Source organism: Oryctolagus cuniculus, chromosome 2 (genome assembly GCF_964237555.1).
Source record: "Oryctolagus cuniculus chromosome 2, mOryCun1.1, whole genome shotgun sequence".
Classification (NCBI taxonomy): domain Eukaryota; kingdom Metazoa; phylum Chordata; class Mammalia; order Lagomorpha; family Leporidae; genus Oryctolagus; species Oryctolagus cuniculus.
In genome coordinates, this window is record NC_091433.1 from 128,884,156 (window position 1) to 128,905,696 (window position 21,541).

The 21,541-nt window shown below is 52.8% G+C and overlaps 1 protein-coding gene across 4 annotated transcripts in view; it reads right to left on the reverse strand.

Moving 5' to 3' along the window:
• Positions 1–21,541, reverse strand: part of TET3 (tet methylcytosine dioxygenase 3) — a 110,165-nt gene that overhangs the window by 58,727 nt on the left and 29,897 nt on the right. For all 4 annotated transcript variants that reach the window (XM_051837376.2, XM_051837383.2, XM_051837366.2 and 1 more), the window contains one exon: positions 2,076–4,212. In XM_051837376.2, coding sequence (XP_051693336.2) covers positions 2,076–4,212 — 2,137 coding nt within the window. The remainder of the gene's footprint in view (positions 1–2,075; positions 4,213–21,541) is intronic.

Below are 21,541 nucleotides of genomic sequence, written 5' to 3' on the forward strand. Positions count from 1 at the left end.
GTCAAGAAGTGAGCGAGAGAGGAACAGCCAGCCCCTTGCTTCCTCCACAATACAGGCATCTCGATCTCGGCTTCTTTCTCCTGCTTATTACACATGACCGGCCTAACGGCTGGCATCCTCACAGTCCCTAAGTGCCAGAGATGGCCCTAGGTGCTTTACACAGATCTCATGGCCGCCCTGGGGAGGCACGTACTCCCACCACCTTCATTTTGCACGCAAGGACACTGAGAGGTCACACAGTGCGCCCAGGCTCCCCCAGTGATGCAGCTGGAACGCAAGGTTAGAAAGTAGTTCGTCCAAACACACTATCCACGCAACTGAGCTCAGCAATCAGCATACGTTATTGAGGATGGGCAGGGTCCTGAGCACTCAGTAGGACAAACACCTAACACAGGCGGATGGTGCAGCTGTGTAGACAGAGCAGGGACAGAGTGCGGGACCAACCCCTGTGATCAGAAGCAGCTCTCCCCCCACACAGGAAAGTAACGGAGCCCTCCAACTCCTGCCACTGTCACTTGTCACACCTAAGAAGGAAGAGGGCTGGTGAGTGACCCATAGTCTCAGAGCATGTCTTAAACAACCAGCCAGGCCTGTGCCATGGCTCAATAGGCTAATCCTCTGCCTGTGGCGCCGGCACACCGGGTTCTAGTCCCGGTAGGGGCGCCAGATTCTGTCCCAGTTGCTCCTCTTCCAGTCCAGCTCTCTGCTGTGGCCCAGGAGTGCAGTGGAGGATGGCCCAGGTCCTTGGGCCCTATACCCTCATGGGAGACCAGGAGAGGCACCTGGCTCCTGGCTTCGGATCAGCGCAGTGCGCCGGCAGCAGCGCACTGGCCACAGTGGCCATTTGGGGGTAAACCAATGGAAAAGGAAGACCTTTCTCTCTCTCACCGTCCACTCTAAGTGTCAAAAAAAAAAAAAAAAAAAGCGCCAGGTGCTGCACACCTGCTCACTCCAAGAGAAGCCACAGGACCAGTTTTCTCTTGTCTCCCACGTGACTCCTCATCGCCAACCTGCAAGCCTGCAAAGCAGCCCAGCCCCTCTCCCTAAGGGGAACACAGTACACCAGCAAATCACGCCGCTCACTTGATATTTACGTGTTTTTACAGGATGCCTCTTTAAAGAACTCTCTCTGTACCATGGAATCACAAGAACTCAGCAAGCTCATCGTCAGCATAGCTCCCGTCAACACCTGAAACCCACACATCTTTATAGAGTGCCCCGAACTGCAGGCGGTGGAGCCTGGAGGGCACTCAGCACTGCATCTGCGACCCCTCCTGGACAGGCTTGCACACGGGCACGGCCCTCAGAGCGCCTGCCTTTGGCTTCGATTCCAGAAGGCAAGCCCCTGAGTTTACTCCCAGTGTTCCTGCCCGTGGTACAGCTGCAACCAACACCTGTTTGCTAATGACTTCAGCCAAACCCCCAACCATGACCCCTTCAACCGCTTCAGGCTCAGCCCAGCCAGGAGTTTTCAGCGGACGCCACCAGGTCCCAAGCTGCTCTCACATTCTCCGAGAGGCCCTCGGACCCACACACGCCGCCCGGCTCACAACAGCACTTTCTGACAGTTCCCCTGCCGATCCTCGCTCCACACCACAAGCTGGAGCTCTTCCGGAAGCTCACGGTGGCTGTTACCTTGCTTTGATGCCCTCAGGAGTCATTACCCCCTCTGGGATCAAGCCGAAGCCCTGACCATGGAGTGGCCCCCCTGGGCCCTGCACATCTGGCCCCAGCCTACCCTCGGCTGCCCGTCATTCACGCGTTCCCCGCCCCCACTCCCTGGCACCCAGCTCCTTTCACTATCACCAGACAAAAGCAAGTCCAAGCAAGCCCCACCTTCCCACAGCCACTGAGCTGTTGCCCCGCAGAGCCTTACACCAACATCACCTCCTCCAGGAAGGTGCCAACCCCAACTGTACAACAAAGCGTCAGCGCCCGTTTCCTTCACTCTCCCCCGCCAGCCCAGGAGCTCCTCTCGGTGTTGCCAGGACCCAGCGCGGCGGCTGGTGCACTGTTCACGTCTGCTACGTGGAATGCAAGCCCGCCTGCCCTTCCCGGCCCGCAGGCAGACTTACCCACACAGTCGCAGGTGGGGAACTCGGCCTGGGCTCTCTTGGCAGGTGTATCCAGCAGACTCTTGGTGGGTGTGTCCAGGTACTTGAGAGGCGACTCCAAGAAGCCACTGAGGGTAGGAGTGAGCGGGTTCTCAGCCTTGGTGGGTGTGGCCTCCTGGCCTCCGTCCTCCGAGTGGAAGCAGGTGGTCGAGAGCACAGTCACAGCCCCCGAAGACTCGATCTTGATTTGCTTGGGGGAGCGGGTGGTGAAAGGGCTCTCGGGAGCTGGGAGACACGCAGGCTGGGTCTCGGGGTCCTGAATGGGCACAGAAGGGGGGCCGGGAAGCCCAAAGCTATCCCCAAATTCAGCCTCAAACTGCCGGATGAGCTCTTCCAGCTTGTCATCAGCTGGGGGAAGGGGGCCGGCGGAGCCCGGCTGCAGGGTGGCCATGGGGCTGGGGGACCTCATTTCCTGAGTGGGGGGCAGCAGGCCGTCCCCGGAGGGACTAGGTGCAAATAGCGCAAGAGAAGGTTCTGGGGGCAAGGGGACAGCAGCGCCCTGTGCAGCGGAGGCAGGGGCAGGCAGGTGTGCCGGCGCTTCCTCCGAGACCGGGGCCCTCGGCCCTTCCAGGACGATCTGCCTGAGAGGCGGGAAGAGGGGCTGTGCCTCCCGTGGCCGGGACTTCTTGATCTGAATGGGCTTGCGGACACTGGGCTTGATGCTGGGGGGAGCTTTCTCTGTTCCCACGGGGCCTCCGGCCGGAGTAGGGGGCTTCTTCTTCTTCTCCTTGGGGGGTCTGTCTGGAGGCCGCGGGGCAGGTGAGCTCGCTGGGGCCCACCAGCCGGGAGCAGGAGGCTCCGAGGGGGCGGGGAAGGAGGCGTCGGGGGCCTGTTCCAGGAAGAGACTGCGCTTGTGGTGGAGGTGCTGCTGCAAGGCGGCCTGGGCCTTCTGGTGGGTGTCGGGCTCCGAGGCTGGCACGGGGGCCTCCCTCTGGAGGACGGGCGACGAGGGCGGGGCCGGAGAGGAAGAGGGGGCCTCGGCCTTGACCTTGGGCTTGGTGGGCAGGGGCTCGGGCCGCTTGAATACTGACTGGATGTAATCACTGGCACTGCCCAACAACTGCTCCAGTTCGGCCATGGGGTCAGGGCTCGGGCGGGGCAGGGGCCAGGAGCTCCGGGGAGTTGCTGGTGGGGTGTCGGTGCCCCAGGCTTCCGGAAATTCACTTCTAGGCGTTGCCGGAGGGAAGGCGGGGCTGTCGGGAGCAAAAGATGGGTGCTCCTCCGGGGGAGCCGCAGGCCACGAGGGGGCCCGGAGGTAGGACTGGGGCGATCGGAAAGGGGCAGGGGGGGACAAGGCCTCAGGGAGGGGGCAGGAAGCCGGGGAGGCGGAGTGCGAAGGCTGGGGGAGAGCAGAGGAGAGCTGAGTGAGGGCCTCGATGGCGATGGCGGTCTGCAGGCTGATGTTTTTCTCCTTGGCGATGCTCAGGGCACTCTGGGACAGGGGCAGGCCCTCTGGGGGAGGGATCTGGGGGAGCTCGGAGCTGAGGAGCGGCCTAGTGCTTGGCGCCGGGGGGAGGCCAGCCTCGCCAGGAGGCAGAGCCCCCGGGGGTCTGGGCCGCTCCTCGGCCCCCTCCATGACCACAGACTTGATCTTCCCCTCCAGCCACTCGAGGTAGTCAGGGCACTCCGGGCCATCGCAGTTACAGCTGGGCGGCTTCATGCCATGGCGCGCGAGGGCCAGGGCCGTCTGCAGCGTATCCAGGTCTTCGCTGCCGGCGGAGCAGCCCCCGGGCCCTGGCCGGGGCCCCCTGCCGTTGTTCCCAGGCTCGCGACTCATCTCACGGTTGAAGGTTTCATAGAGCCGGGTGCTAAGGGCCCCGTAAGAGGACACGGCTTCGGCCACGGCCGAAAAGGCCACCAGATCGTGGGCATCTTCCAGGCGAGCAGCGTGGGCCGGGCCTGGGGCAGCGTCCCAGTCGGGCTTCTGGTCTACCCGCCAAGCACCCCCAGCCCCCAGCAGACTGGGTCCGGCGGGCTCTCTAGCACCATTGACCGAAGCCCCTGAGGTGCTTAGCTGCCGTGAGTCCTCATGGTACACTGGCCCTGAGTCCATCTGACCCGCAGCAGGTCCATCAACCGGGCTGAGCTCTGCACCTGTCTGAAGAGAGAGCAGGGAGAAAGAGAGCAAAGCATGAACCACACTGTTCACAGCACTGCCCCGCTTCCCACCGCTCAGATGCACAGCTAAACCCCACTCTTCTCGCAGATCCTCTCTCCCTGGTACTTCTGGAACCTCAGCTCATATTCCCATGCCTCCCTTCCATTGCTGGCTTCACCAGCAGAAATGGAGAGACCTCGACGGGATCCCGGTGGGGAGTTCTCAGGACTGCTTAGACCCTTTGAGTGTGTCAGATCCATCTCGCTGACGAGGCTCCCCTAGAACCGAGTGCATGCAGGAAGTCCTTAACTCACGAGGGAGAGCCAGAGGCGCACTAGGACTGGGTTTGCTTTCTGTGAAGAGGCGGACACCCAGCAAGCCCAGCGTGCAACCAGGTGCTGCAAGTGTGAGAGTGTGCATGCGGGTAGGGAAAGAGCAGCCTATGCTGCCTTCCCACTGGGAAGGACCCCACAGCTCTCTTCTCTCCCGGCTGCTGTCCTCACTTAAGCCCGGGCTGGGCTCGGAGCTCTGGCAGCAGACCCCTTGCCCACACACTGCCCCAGGCCTGTTAACCTTGCACACAGTGTGCATTTAGTCCCACGTCAAGCCTGTCATGCCACTGACAAGCGAGTTGCTGCAATTAAAGGTTCAGGTCTCTTCCTAGGCCCAGGAATGAACACTGCACAGCTGATGTCCACAAAAGCATACAACGGGGAACAGCACATGTAAAGGAAGAGGCCAGTTAAGAGCTAATACAAAGATATGAAATCAAGTCTGGGGGCTGGCATTGCGGCATAGCACGTGAAGCCAGTGCCTGTGATGCCAGCATCCCATATGGGCACCAGTTGGAGTCCCGGCTGCTCCACTTCCGATCCAGCTCCCTGCTAATGGCTTGGGAAAAGCAGCAAAGATGGCCCAAGTGATTGAGCCCCCTGCTATCCATGTGGGAGACCTGGAAGAAGTTCCTGGCTTCTGCTTGGCCCAACCCTGGCCACTGCAGCTATCTGGGAAGTGAAATCAGTGGGTGGAAGATCTCTCACTCTTTCAAATAAAGAGATTTAAAAAAAATTAAGTCTGCAAGACTCGGTCCTCAGAAAAGGAAAGCTCTTCCTCTTGTAGGATGCCAAGATACAGAAGGACAGTGTAATCAAAGTCAGCAGAAGCTACAGGTAGCAAGTGAAGCTGCATGAGGCACAGGATATACAGACAAGATCTTAGAGCATCACCTCACAAGTTAATTTATAGAAATAACTGTATAGTGGAGAGATCTGGGGGACCACACTTATCCCCACCACCGATATCAGGACAAACCAATAGCACGTGCTTCTGGACATGAGGCACTGAACACTTAACACCTCTCCCACAGAGCTCCAGCCAAAACATGTGACCCGAATCTAATCCTGAGGAAGCATCAGATAAACTCAAAGGGAGGGACATCGCAGAGAACCAAGAACATTCTCTTAAGAAATTTCCAAATCAGGAGGGGCCAGCGCAGTGGTGTGGCAGGTAAGGCCACTGCCTGCAGTGCCGGCATCCCATATGGGCACCAGTTCAAGATCCGGGTGCTCCACTTCAGATCCAGCTCTCTGCTATGGCCCGGGAAAGCAGTGGAAGATGGCCCAAGTCCTTGGGCCCCTGCACCCACATGAGAAGACATGAAGGAAGCTCCTGGCTCCTGGTTTCAGATCGGCACAGCTCTGGCTGTTGCAGCCAATTGGGGAATGAACCAGCGGATGGAAGACCTCTCTCTCTCCATCTCTTCTGTGTAACTCTGACTTTCAAATAAATTTAAAAAAATTTTCAAAATCACGAAAACCAAAGCAATCTGTTCTAGACCAAATGCACCCTCAGAGACCAAATCTAAGACTGGAGAAAAAACAGCAATAAAGTATGTTATTAGGACTATATATGAAATGTGAATATGGCTGTAAATAGACAACGTTGTATCAATCTTTTTTTTTTTTTTGGTCCATTGTGGGACTTTTTTTTTTTTTTTTTTTTTTTTGACAGGCAGAGTGGACAGTGAGAGAGAGACAGAGAGAAAGGTCTTCCTTTTGCCATTGGTTCACCCTCCAATGGCTGCCGCGGCCAGCGCGCTGCGACCGGCGCACCGCGCTGATCCGATGGCAGGAGCCAGGTACTTATTCTGATCTCCCATGCGGGTGTAGGGCCCAAGCACTTGGGCCATCCTCCACTGCACTCCTGGGCCACAGCAGAGAGCTGGCCTGGAAGAGGGGCAACCGGGACAGAATCCGGCACCCCGACCGGGACTAGAACCCGGTGTGCCGGCGCCGCAAGGTGGAGGATAAGCCTAGTGAGCCGTGGCACCGGCCACGTTGTATCAATCTTAACCTTGACTTGCATCATTAGACTACTGTTACATATGACAATATCCTTGTTTGGGATACACACACTTAAAAATTGAGAGGCTGGCGCTTCAGCACAGTGGGTTAAACCAGGAGCCAGGAACTTCTTCCAGGTCTCCCACATGGGTGCAGGGGTCCAACCACTTGAGCGATCTTCCACTGCTTTCTCAGGCTATCAGCAGGGAGCTGGATTGAAAGTGCAGCAGCTGGGACTCGAAGGGATTTGAACCAGTGCCCATATGGGGATGCCAGTGCTGCAGGCAGAGGCTTAACCTACTATGCCACAGTGCCAGTGGCCCCCCATGGCACTTTTCCTCCATTTTTATTTATTTATTTTCATGTTGTTTGAAAGGCAGAGACAGATCATCCACCCACTGGTTCACTGCTCAAATGGTCTCAACAACCAGGGCTGGGCCAAGCCAAAGCCAGAAGCCCAGAACTCAACCCAGTCTCCCAAATGCATTGCTGAAACTCAAGTACTTGAGCCATTACCCCACTGCCTTCCAGGATGTGCACTAGCAAGAAGCTAAATCAGAAGCAGAATAGCAGGGCCAGATTGTGGAATAGCAACCACCTGCTATTCCCACTGCTCTACTTCTCATCTAGCTCCCCGCTGAATGTCTGAGAAAACAGTGGAAGATGGCCCAAGTCCTTGGACCCCTTCTACCCACACATGGGAGACCTGGCAGAAGCTCCTGGCTCCTGGCTTCAGCTTGGCCCAGCCCTGGCCACTGGGAGTGAACCAGCAGATGGAAGCTCTCTATAAACTCTGCCTTTCAAATAAATAAGTAAATCTCAGGGGGAGGGGAGCAGCAGCAGCAAGAACTGGAGCAGAGCTTTGACTCAGACCCAGGCACTCTGCTGGGGATGTGGTTGTCCCAAGCAGCAACTTAACTGCTGAGCCAATACTCACCCCACGGTACTTCCATCAGTTCTCATGTTGCTCCCGTGTCACAGGTGGCTACGACTATTTGTTCAAGCTGCTGCCTCCCCCACCAGATGGTGTTTCCCATACTACAGTGTCAGGCTGTAATGACTTGCACGCCTCCTGCCCAGAGCCGATGTGCAAACACTCTCTCAGGTGAATGAAAGGGCTCCCATTCCCCCAGGGGCCACGGAAAATGCTGGACTTTAAGACTTTCGTAGATACCTTTCAGACATCTAGGAATGTTTCTGCACCCGCACTCCCTTCCTTCTTTCCTAGAAGCCTACACTAATGCAGCTAAGGACGGATACGAAATCTGAAGGGATCCAATTTGCATGCATATGTATTAAAGGCTGAAGCAGCACGTGGAGCCAAGAATAAACACAAGAGGAGCGTGGATTTACCAAAACAATGTCAGGAAGACTAATGCTGCAAGAGCTAAGGCTTCCCCAAAATGGTCAAGACAACGAAAAGGGATTTAAAAAGTTATTTTTGGTGTGTGAATAAGAACAAGAAAGGATGAGGCCAGCTCTGTGCCTCTGAATTCCCCAGGAAGGAAAATGCTTTTCAAACCAAAAAGAGAAACGGAAAAGTGGACATGGATACAACAAAAGGAAAGCCAGCAAGGGTGGGGAAGATTCTAAAACTCTCAACCGCAGTGCACCAGCCAAGGGATCCCACTGCCGCCTTTCTCAACACCTGCCAGTCATCCGGGAGGAAACTGGCCAGCAGAACACCACACTGAGGGGCAAAGAGGCCAGGGACTGTGCCCAATTCTCAGTCCACCCAGCTTGAGAGCGGCCTCGGGGAATGTCCGTAACTGGTACAGAAGAACCCCAGGAGTCAGGTTGCACAGGAGACCACACCCCGTCAGCCTGCAGCCAATCGCGGCACTCTGTCTTGGGGCCACCGAGCAGCAGATGGGGAGATATCTGGCTGACAGGTCCCTGCCCCTCTGGCTGCCCGCCAAACCCACCACAGATCTGTTCTAGCCAGCTTGTACAGTGTTAGTATTTTTGTACAGTGTATTTTTATTTGTTCTTTTGTTTTGCCATCATTCAAAAGTTCAATTCCACAAGAAACCTGGATTTTCTTAGAGGTCCCCGCTTCTACCTGGCAAACCTGTCACTGCGCAGCAGTTACGACACACACAGAATATGAGGGTGCTTCAAAAAGTTTGCGGAAAACAGAATTAGAAGACAAGTTTATTTTAAGGTAAAAATATTCTGAAATCCACACACAATATTTCCACAACACGTATTTTCCATAAATTTTCTGAAGGCTCAGCGTGTACCAGCTGCAGTACACCCATCCTCACCACCGCACACAGCCTTCTTGAAACCAAGGCCAGAGGTCAGGGAAAACTCAGTCATTAGTTGCCTAATTACCAGTTCATTCGCTTGCGCTACTTGCCACACCCCTGCAGGCTGCTGAGTTTTCAGATCAGTCTGTGGATGTTCAAGTTTCACAAGGTCTGCCATGACCCCCCTGAGGCCCCCTGCAGAATGCAGGCTGGAAGTGCTGGCGCCCCACTGGCTCAATGACCATGGTTCACAGGGGACAAATGGCAGGCCGGCTAGGGGTTGGGAGGAGGTGTCTTTGGGGTCTGCCACAGGGCTCTGTTCTCCAGACTCCCCTGTTATACCTAGGTATCAAAGAAGGCAGATGTTAAAAACAAGAGGGATAAAGCTGAGTGACAGGACCAGACATCCAAAGTCAACAGGCTGTAGAGAAAACAATCTAATAGCCTAAGTAGAGTCCCAGACACTTAGGCCCCAAACCCTATCCATGCAAATTAAAGATGAGAGAAGCATAAAACAGCAACAGTAGAAGCAAAAATGTCTTCAGAATCAGAGGAGACCAGGGGCTGAGAGCAGCGGATGACACACTCAATGTGACATGGCGCTTCAAAGGGTCTTACAACCCAAGGTTTTCTCCAGACTTTTCTGAACTACACTCCTCAGTAAGAAATGCATTTTATTCTGTGTTCCATCATGTACTTGCACAGGACAGGATCTGCAAACAGTGCTTCCCCTTACCAGATGCACACCTGCTGTTGGGTGGGAGGGGGCAGGTGTGCGGGCCAGGGTACCAACACAACAGAGCAGCTTACACTTCAGGAGGGGCACTCAGGCATCCTTGCAGAGCACAGGCTGTAGGGTTCAAGGCTGGTGACCCAAAGGTCTGTCAGAGACCATGCAACTGTCCAGATCAGTGACGGCAGGGAGCTGAGTGGAGGCACTGGCAAAGAGACAGCGATGGAATGTGGCTGTGGAGGTGAATGATTAAAGACAGGAACAGACCAACGCCTTCCCGATAAAGGCCTCCTTGCCCAGTCCTGCCACAGGTCTACAAGCAGAGTGTACAGTCAAGGTCAAGGTCTGCAGCCAGCTGTGTTCTGGCAGGGGTGAGAGGCTGTGACCAGCCACACCTTGAGCTCCTAGGGGACAGGGCTTCCCTCACAGCAGGATGTGTCAGAAAGCGCTGCTGCTCCAGCTTCCTGGGGTGCAGCCACATCACCCCTGCCCGTGAGACTCTGGGCAGTTCGTGCTCTTCTGTGTCCCAGTGCACACGTGGCAGAGCTCCACAAAGGCTGTCACATGCCCCAGGGAGTATCTCTGCATAGAGGACTTAAGACCCAACAGCCTGTCCCCAGTCCACCTCCACAGAGAGGCCACCAAAGGTGCTGGTGCAGCCGGCCCCTCAGGGCTCCTCCTTGCCCAGGCCCTGGCTAGGGCTTTCCCGGTTGGCGGGGAGGAGGAGAGGGTGCCCTCTCCATCTACGGGAAGACAGAATGGTCAGTGCGACTCAGAGAAGACTGTAATCTCAGATCCAGCAGAGCCAAGCCTCTCTCTCCTTGGTCAGGAGGTGACACAGGCAGACCTGTCACCACCCAGGCAGCAACTCCTCACCTTCAGAAGACTCGGCTCCCTCCAGGCACCTAAGAATCTGTCGGGAGCCGGCGCTGTGGCGCAGCGGGTTAACGCCCTGGCCTGAAGCTCAGGCATCCCATATAGGCGCTGGTTCAAGACCCGGATGCTCCACTTCCGATCCAGCTCTCTGCTATGGCCTGGGAATGCAGTAGAAGATGGCCCAAGTCCTTGGGCCCCTGCCACCATGTGTGAGACCCAGAAGAAGCTCCTGGCTTCGGATCAGCTCTGGCCGTTGCGGCCATCTGGGGAGTGAGCCATTGGATGGAAGACCCTTCTCTCTCTGCCTCTCCTCTGTGTAACTGACTTTCAAATAAATCTCAAAAAAAAAAAAAAAAAAAAAAAAAAAAAGAAAGAAAGAAAAAAGAATCTGTCGGAACCTGGCCCTGCGCCCTACCGGGTCAGCACCCTGAGAGGCTGCCCTTGCCAGCCCCGCCACAGCCCCCCCTCTCCCCCTGAGTCCCCAGAGCAGGTCCTTAGCTGTTCAGCCTCAAAGGCATGCCTCCCCTCCTCAGGGCCCCAAAGCCCCCAGATGCCAGGGGAGGCTACAGAAGTGTGGGACCCCACTCCCCAGTCACCTCACCCAGCCAACAACACAGAGCAAGGGACACAGATGCCACCAGGTTCCCCAAGTCTGCCCAGCGTCTCACGGTGTCAACACACTGACACTGAAACAGCAATCCTCTGCTTAGAGAAACAGAGGGCGGAGGATAAGAACATTATCTCGAAGGGCAAAGTCCTGCTCAACCAGACCTCCTCAGAGCCTCAGGAAAGGGGAAGGCAGAGCCAAGGCCCGCAGAGGGCTGCCCCAGGACCACCGTCGGCAGCTGTGCAGGCAGCCGCCAGCACAGACACAGTCAGCCCCCAAGCATCGCGGCCCTGCCTCTCCAGGGGACTCTCACGCTAAGACAGCGGCATCCCCCCAGTAAATCCCACCAGCACCTTCCTAACCATACACCCCACCAGCAACTGTGGGAGGGGTGGCGCCTCCAGCCCTACCCTCTGCTCTGGTCCCAGCGTTCAGCAGCCACCGCCACACACGACCAATTCCCTCCTCCCCTCCCCCAACCGATGGCCCCACTCCCTCTAATAGCCCATAGCTGTATTTATGGCATGTTCTGTCTAGTGCTCATCATTTATTCATCTCTTAAGAGGATTCTCTCCTCCTGGGATTTACTGTGAAACCAATCCCTGAGAGGAGAGACTTTTAAGGGACCCTTGCACGGGGTGTGCACATCTGCTCGCTTCTGCAGAAGCGTGTGTGTGTGTGTGTGTGTGTGTGTGTGTACACCACACATCCAGGCTGGCCCTCTCCGCAGTGAATCCAATCGGATTATATCTAACTTCTTAGAGACCATGGTGTGTTGGCAAGGGCTGTTCTGTGTGGTGGGGGAGGAAGTGGTTCTCGTGGTCACTATGGATTTATCAGGAAAACACTTTACAACCTATTTCATCCCTACTACAAATGGGCCAGTAGGGTGGATATTTCAGTGGCCAGGGCGAGGCTCAGGCTCAGGAAAATGCTGAAGTGAGCCCAATTCCCTGGGTTCCAACAGTCTGATCTCTTAGTAATTAACATGGCTTTGATTAAGACAGGAGAAGCTTCCACATCACTCTGATGGGACACCCTGGGGGAAGGGTGAGGGTCACGCTGAACACTACACGTCCACATGCCTCATTTCATGACCAGACTCCTACAGAGCAGGAGACGAGAACGCGGATCAGCTTCCCAGGATCACAGAGCCGTCCAGATGAGCATGGACATGAGCATTTAACCACTTTGCTGAATCTCACTTCAGGAAACGTAAAATAAGACACAATAAAGAACCTGCATGTGCCAAAGATCTTCCCTGAAGCATTAATAAAGAATTTCAAACAACCTGAATGTCCCCAAAATAAGGCTTACCTATGTTGCCTATCTTCGTGAGAAAAAAAAAATACTCAATTTCATTAGGAATCAGAGAGATACAAAATAAAACCATGCTGAGAATAATTTTCTTCATGATCCAGGGTTGAAGAAGCATGTTTAGTTTCAATCTTGCCCCCAGCACTTATTAGCTATTTAATTTAAGCAAATTAGCTCATCCCTCCCTGCCTCATCTGTAATGACAGTATCTACTTCAAAAGGTTGTTGGCAGGATTAAACAAAGAATACTTTTCCCAGTACCAGAATATAGTAGGCATCATCAGAGGGTATTTTAGTTTAACCCAAAAGACAACGGGGTTTAGCAGCAACTTTTTCTTACACAACACGGCAGGAAGGCAAAACTGAACCATGGTTTTGGAATTTCAGTGGCATTAGCTTTCAATGGTGGACAAACAGGTGCCTCGTGGCCTATGACTGCTACTTCTAGAGAGACTCCCTATGTGTCAATCATGATACTCCCACACAGGTATCAGTCATACAGACCCAAGAATGGAAATGTCCAGGGGCTCACCGACCACAGAACAGGCAACAGTATTACATAGCAATGTGCTGAAGCACAAGACCACGGGTCCATCTCAGAAACTATGCTGGGAACCAACAATGAGCCTTGAAAGACTACACGTGTCCAGCCAATTCCAAAAAGTTCAAACAAGCAAGAGATACAGACATACAATGAAAATTGTTAAAAAGCAAGGGAATGAGCAATGCAAAATTCAAGGTAACAGTTACTCCTGACGGTGAAGCAGAGGTGGGACCAAAGGGAAACACCCAGGTAGTTAGGGTGATGTTGGGCACGTCCTGGTTAACTTGGGAAAGGGGTTTGCAAGTATTTGTTTTATTATTATGCTTCATCTATGTAACAGAATAGGTCAAGTATATTTCAGATAATACATGAAGTGAGAAAAGTTATTTCATTAGATTCCAACAGCTTAAAAGTATGAAGAAGAACATAAAATCAAGTCCTTACTTTGTGCACCTTAAACAGATGCTTTGAGGGTTTTGGCGATGGGAGAAGTGCATATTATTTGAAAAAGGGGAAAAATAACAGGAATAAAAATATTATCCAAACTAGCCACTTGATTCCATTAACAATTCCTGTGTGTGTGCGCGCGCACGCGCAAGCACACATGATGCACTACGCAGAAATGTTAACAGTGCTGACCTCCGGGTGGTAGACAATGGGTATATTTTCTTGCTCATAGTCCCCAGAATGGGTTGCATTTCGTGTTTATTTAGGGCAAAGAATAAACAGAGCACCTACAACACAACTGAAACCCTGCACCAGGTAATTATGTATGTCCGGGAGCAAGACCAGCAGGGACCTTCGGGTCCGGAATTTTGAGTAATTTTTTTTTTTTTTTTTTTTTTTTTGGCAGTACTTCTGATGCTAGAGTTGTTTGCATCTGGGGAGAGACCCACACACGGAAAGACAACTGAGAAAAATAGAACACGGGGCGCTCTCTGGAAAGGACGATCCCTGGGATCTCAGCCTGAAATTACGCCCCCACGAAGCGAGGCCCTGCACCTCTAAGCACCTGGAGCCTGGGGCTGCTTCGCAGGCAGCGCGGCCCCGCAGGCAGCGCCGCCGGCCTCCTGCTCTGCAGCCAGGCAGCAGGATCCAGCACTCCCGACGGAAGCCCCTGCCCCAAGCAGCCAGCGGCAGCCCGGCCAGGGGCCAGCAGGAAGCAAACGGCCCGACCACATCTGAGGCCTGGCAAAAAGCGGCAGCAGCTGCCTCCGCAGCCGCCAGCACGCAGGAACCAGGTCACGACGCGCAGGCGGCTGCTCGGCCGGCCTCCCTCGGCCGAGTGCGGCTCCACCGGCAGGCGCGCAGCCCCGGCAGCGGGGCCATAGCCCGAGCCATGCGGTAGACGTCCGGAGGCACGCGGTGCACGTCCCGCGGCCAGGGAGTGAGGCCCCCAGCGGCTCCCGGGCAGGCGGGGCATCCTATAGCTCCGCCCACGCGGCTGCTCGGGCCCCAGTTCTCACAGCCACCTCCTGTTCTGTAAGACCGCAAGGCTACAGAAGCAGGGAAGCAAACACCGCCAACGCCACGCCACGGTCCCCGGACAGAGCGCCAGTCCTTGGCTAACCTGTCCCATGCATTTTCCCTGATGGCCCCGCCACCCACCCAGGAGCGGTTCATATGTGTCAAGGGGCCAGAGCTGGAGTTTCCAGAGGAGACCAGCAGTTGAGTTGGGGGAGCTGAGTGCAAACTCTGAATTAAGTATTTTTACATCGCATAGCAACTCAATACCCATTTTAGCAGGCAGACAGATGAGGCACAGAGAGGTGAAGCCACGTACCCCAGGGCTCAAAACTGGTTAAAGAGGAGTCCACAGCCAGTAGTGCTGCCCGGGTGCTCACGGCCACCGCAGCCAGGCTAAGCCTTCTGTAGAGCACTCTCCCACACCTGCAGGACTCCAAACCTACGAACCGACTTCAGCCCCACTTGAACCTCTTAAAGTGAGTCTGCCCCTACACATGCCTTCCGCAAGAGCTGAATGCGATAAAATTTTCCTATTAAAATCTGGGGCTGGGGCCTGTGCTGTGGCGTAGTGCATAAAGCCGCCGCCTGCAGTGCCGGCATCCGATATAGGTGCTGGTTCTAGTCCCAGCAGCTTCACTTCTGATCCAGCTCTCTGCAATGGCCTGGGAAAGCTGTAGAAGATGGCCCAAGTCCTTGGGCCCCTGTACCCACGTGGGAGACCGGGAAGAAGCTCCAGGCTCCTGGCTTCAGATCAGTGCAGCTCCAGCCTTTGTGGCCAACTAGGGAGTGAACAACCGGATGGAAGACCTCTGTCTGTCTGTCTGTCTCTGTCTCTCTCTCTCACACACACACACACACACACACTTACGATCCCCCTGAGAACAGGGATAAGACCCTGGGCTGAATGGATGCACTTTCCTCACCCCCGGTGCTGTGGGTAACACCTTCAACAATGACAGATAGGGTTTTACTCCTATTTCGCCACGTGGGCTGCATCTTATTTTCGTGACAGTGTAGGAGGCACATCTCTACTAAGCCTTCGGGAACACCTTCTGATCCGTTTCCAAGTGCCCCAGGCGGCAGTGATGAGGTCGGGTCGAGGTGCACTAGCTGAAAACCACTGGTCTAAGACAAGCCCAACAGGACACGTGCAGACTCAGCCTGGCCAGCAGGATCTTGGCCAGCACCCGCTAGGTGTGGTCTGTGAGCCAGGGCTGTTCTGCCCACGACAAGGACAGAACCTGAGAGTAAGTGCTCCCTTTACACACTTGGACCACCGTTTGACACTGCTGGAGCATCTACTACATGATCATTTTTCTATTAATTTTATGGCACCTTATAAAGTCATCATTCTAAATGGAAGATTTTAAAACCTAGTCCTCCACCAGAAATTCTAAAGAGCACCGATTTATATTTTTAAATGCTATCAGTCAATTCATGCAAATAACCAGTAAAAAAAAAAATCCATAATGACCTGTGTAGCTGTCTCTTTTGCCATAGCCACCCTCACTTAGGGTGCATCAACAGGAAAAGTCGTCTTTCAACAAATGTGCCGAGATATCCGGATAGCTGCATGCAACAAAACTAATCGGAATCTCTGCTTCACAAAGTGACAAAGGTTCCTTGAAAATAAAGCAAAAAGATCTAAGTGTAAGAACCAAAACTATAAAGCTCAAAAGAAAACATGGGCACAGATCACTATTGCAAGTCAAATGTTTTCTTTTTACGTATGAAACCAAAAAAGCAAGTAACGAGAACAAAAGATAAACTGGAACAATCAAAATAGACAAAATTTGAGTTCCAAAAGACATCATCAAGAAAGTGGAAAAAAAAAAAACCCCACATAATGGGAAAAAGTATTTGCAAATCATGTACCCAATAAGGGATGTGCAGGTGTATTAAAAACTTTTAACTCACTAAGACAGCTCAATTTAAGAATGTACACATTCACACAAAGCTTGTCTACAAATGTCCACAGCAGTCATCTTAATAGCCAAAGAGTGGCAATACCCACACACCCATAACTGATAGACGGATTAACAGCATGTGGCCTATGCATACACTGGAGTATCATGCAGCCAGAAACAGGACTGAAGTACTGACACATGCTGCAGCACTAGGTACACTATGCTAAGTAAGCCGTAAAGCGCAAACAGCCACCTAGCCCGTGATTCCATCGACACGGAACGTCCCGATTAGGCAAATCCATGGAGACACAAAGTAGATTAGTGGTTGCCAGGGGTGAGGGGACTTGGGCAAGCAGAGGAAAGGCGAATACCATTTGCTCCAAAGATGCTTTTGTGAGTGACGAAAATGTCCTGAAACAGATACTGTTGTTGGTTATACAAACTCTGAACACACCAGAAACCACTGAACTGCACACTTTCAATCAGTTTTGTGCTATGATTAGCTGCACAAAACAAAAATAAAAACAATACAAAACAAAAAAAACACACACTACAGGGAAAACCTTCACCTCCATCTCTCTAAGAAGCTCCTCCGACAAAGGCAGAAACCAAACACTTGCTCGAGGAGGGGCGGCCGGAGTCAGCGACAGAGAGGACGGAGAGAGGACGGCAGCAGCGAGTGAATCGCTCCCCCACGCCACCACCGGGTCCCCGGCTTTGAGTGGAAACAGCAGGGGTCCCCTCTCCAGCAAAGTGCTGACACGCCTTTCCATCAAACCAAGATAGCCCAGCGCCTGCCCTGGGGCCACAGTGGGTGGGTGGGTGGGGACTTCAGAGAGGCCAGAAGCAAGCTCTGCACATGCAACCCCAAAACCAAGCATTATCGACCTAAAACCGGTGGTCAGCAGGCTTGGTCACATATAACAGACATGACAACAGCAGCTTGGTTCAAAGGCCCTTATTATATGGGGGGAGGGAACTGGGGGAAGGGAGGGAGGCTTGCAAGATTCAGTAAAAATGAGTGAGACAAAGAATAAGTAAATGAGACAAAGAATGTATACTAAGTAGTAAACAAGCATTTAGAAAGCTACATGCAAACCATTTGTTTGGAAAAAAAAAATCACATTTTGGATACCTACAGTACCAGGGGTATCTGCTCCTGCAAGATAACCTAACAGTCAATTACCTGGCAAGCATCCCCCTCTGATGTACACTATTACAGAACCTCAGAGGGGATTCCCACGCAGGGCCACCTGGGGCCACTGAGCAGGTGCTGCTTCCTCTGGCCAGCCTCAGGGCAATCTTCAAGCCCCCACTTCTGGCTGGGGATAAATACCTCCCAGCCAGTGACCCACAGAGTTGGGGGGGGTGCTGGAATCCACACCCCCAACCTGAGGGTGTTACTCCTTGGAAAGCAACAGCTGGGCCCCACCCAAGGCTGTGTTCCTTGTTCCTCGCCCAGGTCTCAGGGAGAGGCAGTGGCTGGACCAGTTTTAAAGTCCATCGCTCCACAGCTATAGCCTTGATCGCAGGCCAACACCAAATGAGCCAGCGAAGGGGTGGGGTGGGCCTGGGAGAGAGAAGGAAGTTCCTTCCCCTCCCCCCTTCACCCCCAGCTGGGCCCCACCCACCTCCCCGCATCCCAGGACTTGGCAGCTGATGTGGCTGGGAGCTTCTGAGACCACATTCCCCACTCCAGCTCCTCCAAGACAGCCTCCTCCAAACCCTGGGAAAATCAGTTGAGCTATCTGGGCCCCCAATTCCCCCTCTGCTTAAAAAAATTTTTTTAATTAAAAAAAAAAAAGATTCTTTTAAAAATGTCAGGAAAACCTAAGCACTTGCTCCAGATTCTAGCAAACTTAAAAAGAAAAAAGCAAAAAAAACCTGCCCACTGAATGCAAGGTGTTTTTAGTGGTGGTGGTACTGGGGTCTTTCTCCAACCAAAGAGGCCATGCCAAGTGGCAAAACCTGAATACGGTCTGCAGAGCGGCCAGGAGCGCTGCATCCACGCCAGCTCCCTGACTGCGATCGCTCTCAGCGGTCACCACCAGGACCCGGGAAAGCCCACCCTCCCGGGACAGCCCACCCTCCCGGGACAGCCCACCCTCCCGGGACAGCAAGGGGCATCGTGCTCGCCGTGGTTCAAATAAAAATTACTGAGAAAAGAATGAAGTAAACGTAATAAAGTGTCAACACTGAGGAAACGGAGTAAAGAATTCTTCGTACAATTCCTGTTCCAAAATTTTAAAATTATGCCAAAATAAAAATTTAAAGAACACCCCCACTGATGTCACCCAGCTTCTATGCAAAGGTAGCGCTCTCGGCATTTTGTGTAAGCAACAGGCGGTCCCAGGCGGTCCCTGCCGGTGCCAACAGGACGGTGAGCCCCAGACTCCACCCCAGGCCCTGGACAAACGCCACGGCGCAGAGGCCAAGTGAGGAAGAGGTGGACTGGACGGTCTCCAGGAGCAGCAGGCAGCCTGGACCAGGGATCACCACCCCCTTTCCTCCAGAGATCCCCCCCAACACGCACAGGGCCCAGACGGCTCTTCTCACGCACACCCCAGAGGGCTAACTCCGAGCCTCAGAAAACTGCACGCTCCAGCTCTAACCACGAACACACAGGCCCACGTGGAGCCCAGATCGGGCTGGGACTGCCAGGCAGCAGGGCCCAGGGAAGGCAGCCTTCAGGCCCTCCTTAACCAAAACAAACACCACATCTGGAAATCCTAAGCAACCCCCTCCCCCCCACCAACTCAAGGGTCAAGAGAAAAAACAAAGTCACAACTGCAGATTCAAAGATCAACTAATATCGGGGAGAGAAGTAACAAAAATTCATGCTTCCATAAATACCATCAGTAAATAAGGCAGAAAATTAAGGTTTCAATCCAAGAAGTTAGAAAGTAAAAACACAGGAAGGTAGGAAAAAATGAATCAGTAAAGACAGAAATAGAACCCAAAGTGTAGTTTGATCTTATTTATAAATATATCCAAGAGACGCCTCTCTAAATGACCAATAAAACAAACACACATTGACAAGATAAGTTACTTTAAAGAGAAAAAGCAAACATTAGAAATGTTAAAAAAAAAAAGACAATAATGGACATAATGTGCTTTACCAGAACCTTTGAAAATGTGAACAAAGGGGCAGTATCTTAGGAAAAGTGTATTCAGCAAGAAACTGAAAAATTTCAATCACTAGGGAAACATCTGTCAGAGAACCAAACCCCCAAAAGGCGCCAGGCCTGGCAGTTGAGCTGTTCTATTCCTGAACTTCTCCCGATCCTTGTGGGACAAGTACCATCTCCTCCTCTGTACACAGACAGGGAATCCAGCGGTGTGGAAAACCCAAGAAAAGCGGCCCCAGTTCCACAGCCCCACATCGCCCAGGAGGCAGCCTAGGAAACTCTGAGTTCCAGAACGCTCCTCAGCCAGCTTTGGAAACTTCCAGCCCTTTGCCACTCCAAGTGTGGTCCAAGGAACAGCAGCTGCATCACCTGCTGAAAGCAGGTCAGAAACGCAGAGTCTCGGGCCCACCCCAGAACTGCTGCATCGTTTTAAGAATCATTCCCAGGTTATCTGTGAGACGCACTGGTCTGGCCTGATTCTGCCAAACCTTCCTTCGATTCTTAAAATTTGCAATAACAGACCTGTTTTGGCATTGCCTGGCACATACCCCTAGCCCAAAATACATACATACATGATTTACTACTGGTGACTATGTCATACGAACACATTTCAAAGGGGCAGTGGTACAGCTGGTTAAACCTCCACCTACAGCACCAGCGTCCCATACAAGCACAGGTTTAAGCACCAGCTGCTCCGCTTCCAATTTAGCTCCCAGCTAATGTGCCTGGGAAAGCAGTAGAGCATGGCCAAGTGCTTGGGCCCCCGTCACCCAGAGAGACCGACCCAGATGGAGTTCCACCCAGGCTCCTGGCTTCAGCCTGGACCAGCCCTGGCTGTTGCGGCTATTGTGGGAGGAAGCCAGTGGTTGGAAAGTCTCTAACTCTGCCTCTCAAATAAATAAGTCTTAGGGGGAAAAAAAGTTTGGCAAAATAAAGCAAAACCAAGCATTAAAAAAACACAAGACACAAGGCGAGTGTTGTGGCGCAGCAGGTTAAGCTGCAGCTTGTGGTGCCAGCATTCCATACTGGAGCACCAGTTCAAGTCCCTGCTACTCCACTTCCAATCCAGCTAATGCGCCTGGAAAGGCAGCAGAGAATGGTCCAAGTGCTTGGGCCCCTGCCACCCACAGGAGACCAGGATGGAGTTCCTAGCTCCTGGCTTTGGCCCGAACCAATGCCAGCTGGGAAGCAGCAGACAAATCTGTCTCTCCCTCCCTGTCACTCTGCCTTCTAAATAGATGTTTAAACAGATTATATGTGCACACACATACACACACTCTCCAACTCTGCCTCTCAAAAAATTTCTTAAACCCTCTATGTCAAAGTATGATAAAAAGTTATTAACTAAAATATGAAGCTCTCTTATGAATTCATCAGAAAACTATACAAAAGAAAATTAAGCAAATAAAGTATTCACAAAGAAAAAAACTCAAATCACAACTAAACACAAGCAATAAAAATTTGCCAATCAAAACATTTAACACCAATTTTTATACCAATTAGAAAACAGGTTTATCATAAACATGTTATTTTGATAATTGGGGGCAGAGAAATCAATGAAGACATTTACAATGAAAAAAACATTTGATTGCCTAGAAATATTAACAGGAATTCTGAGTGGAAAAATTATATTTGAAATGTTTTCTGTTTATCTGAACTTTGTTTTCTCCGCAGTGAACTTGCATTCTTTTCAACAGACAAGAGCAAAAAGGTTTCAGCCATTTCCAGGTTTTGATCATAGCTAATCATAACAATTTCCACACTTTTGCAAAAACTCCTGGCCTTCTCAAAGTACTCCAATGCTGACCGAGTGTCGGGAGCACCAGCTAAGCAAAGCCCCTTCTGTTAGGTCAGTCCACAGACCCACAGCTCTCGCACTCCAGCGGGCACAGGAGTCACCTGCTACTGGCGCAGACTCCCAGCTCCCCCCAGCAGAGCTCAGCCCTGATTACGACCTCATTCCCAGCAGGTGGTCCCCAAGCCGCCCTCCGAGAATCCCCCCAGGAACTCTTCTGTGGGTGGGGATAAGCATGGACAAGCGGAGCCCCAGCGGCGCAGACACGGAGTGAATGAAGCCTCGTAAAGCGGACAGCAGTCTTTTTCTACCTCCCTCCCGTACTGCACAGCCGGGGCAGGGGGACAGTCAGAGGGGGAGA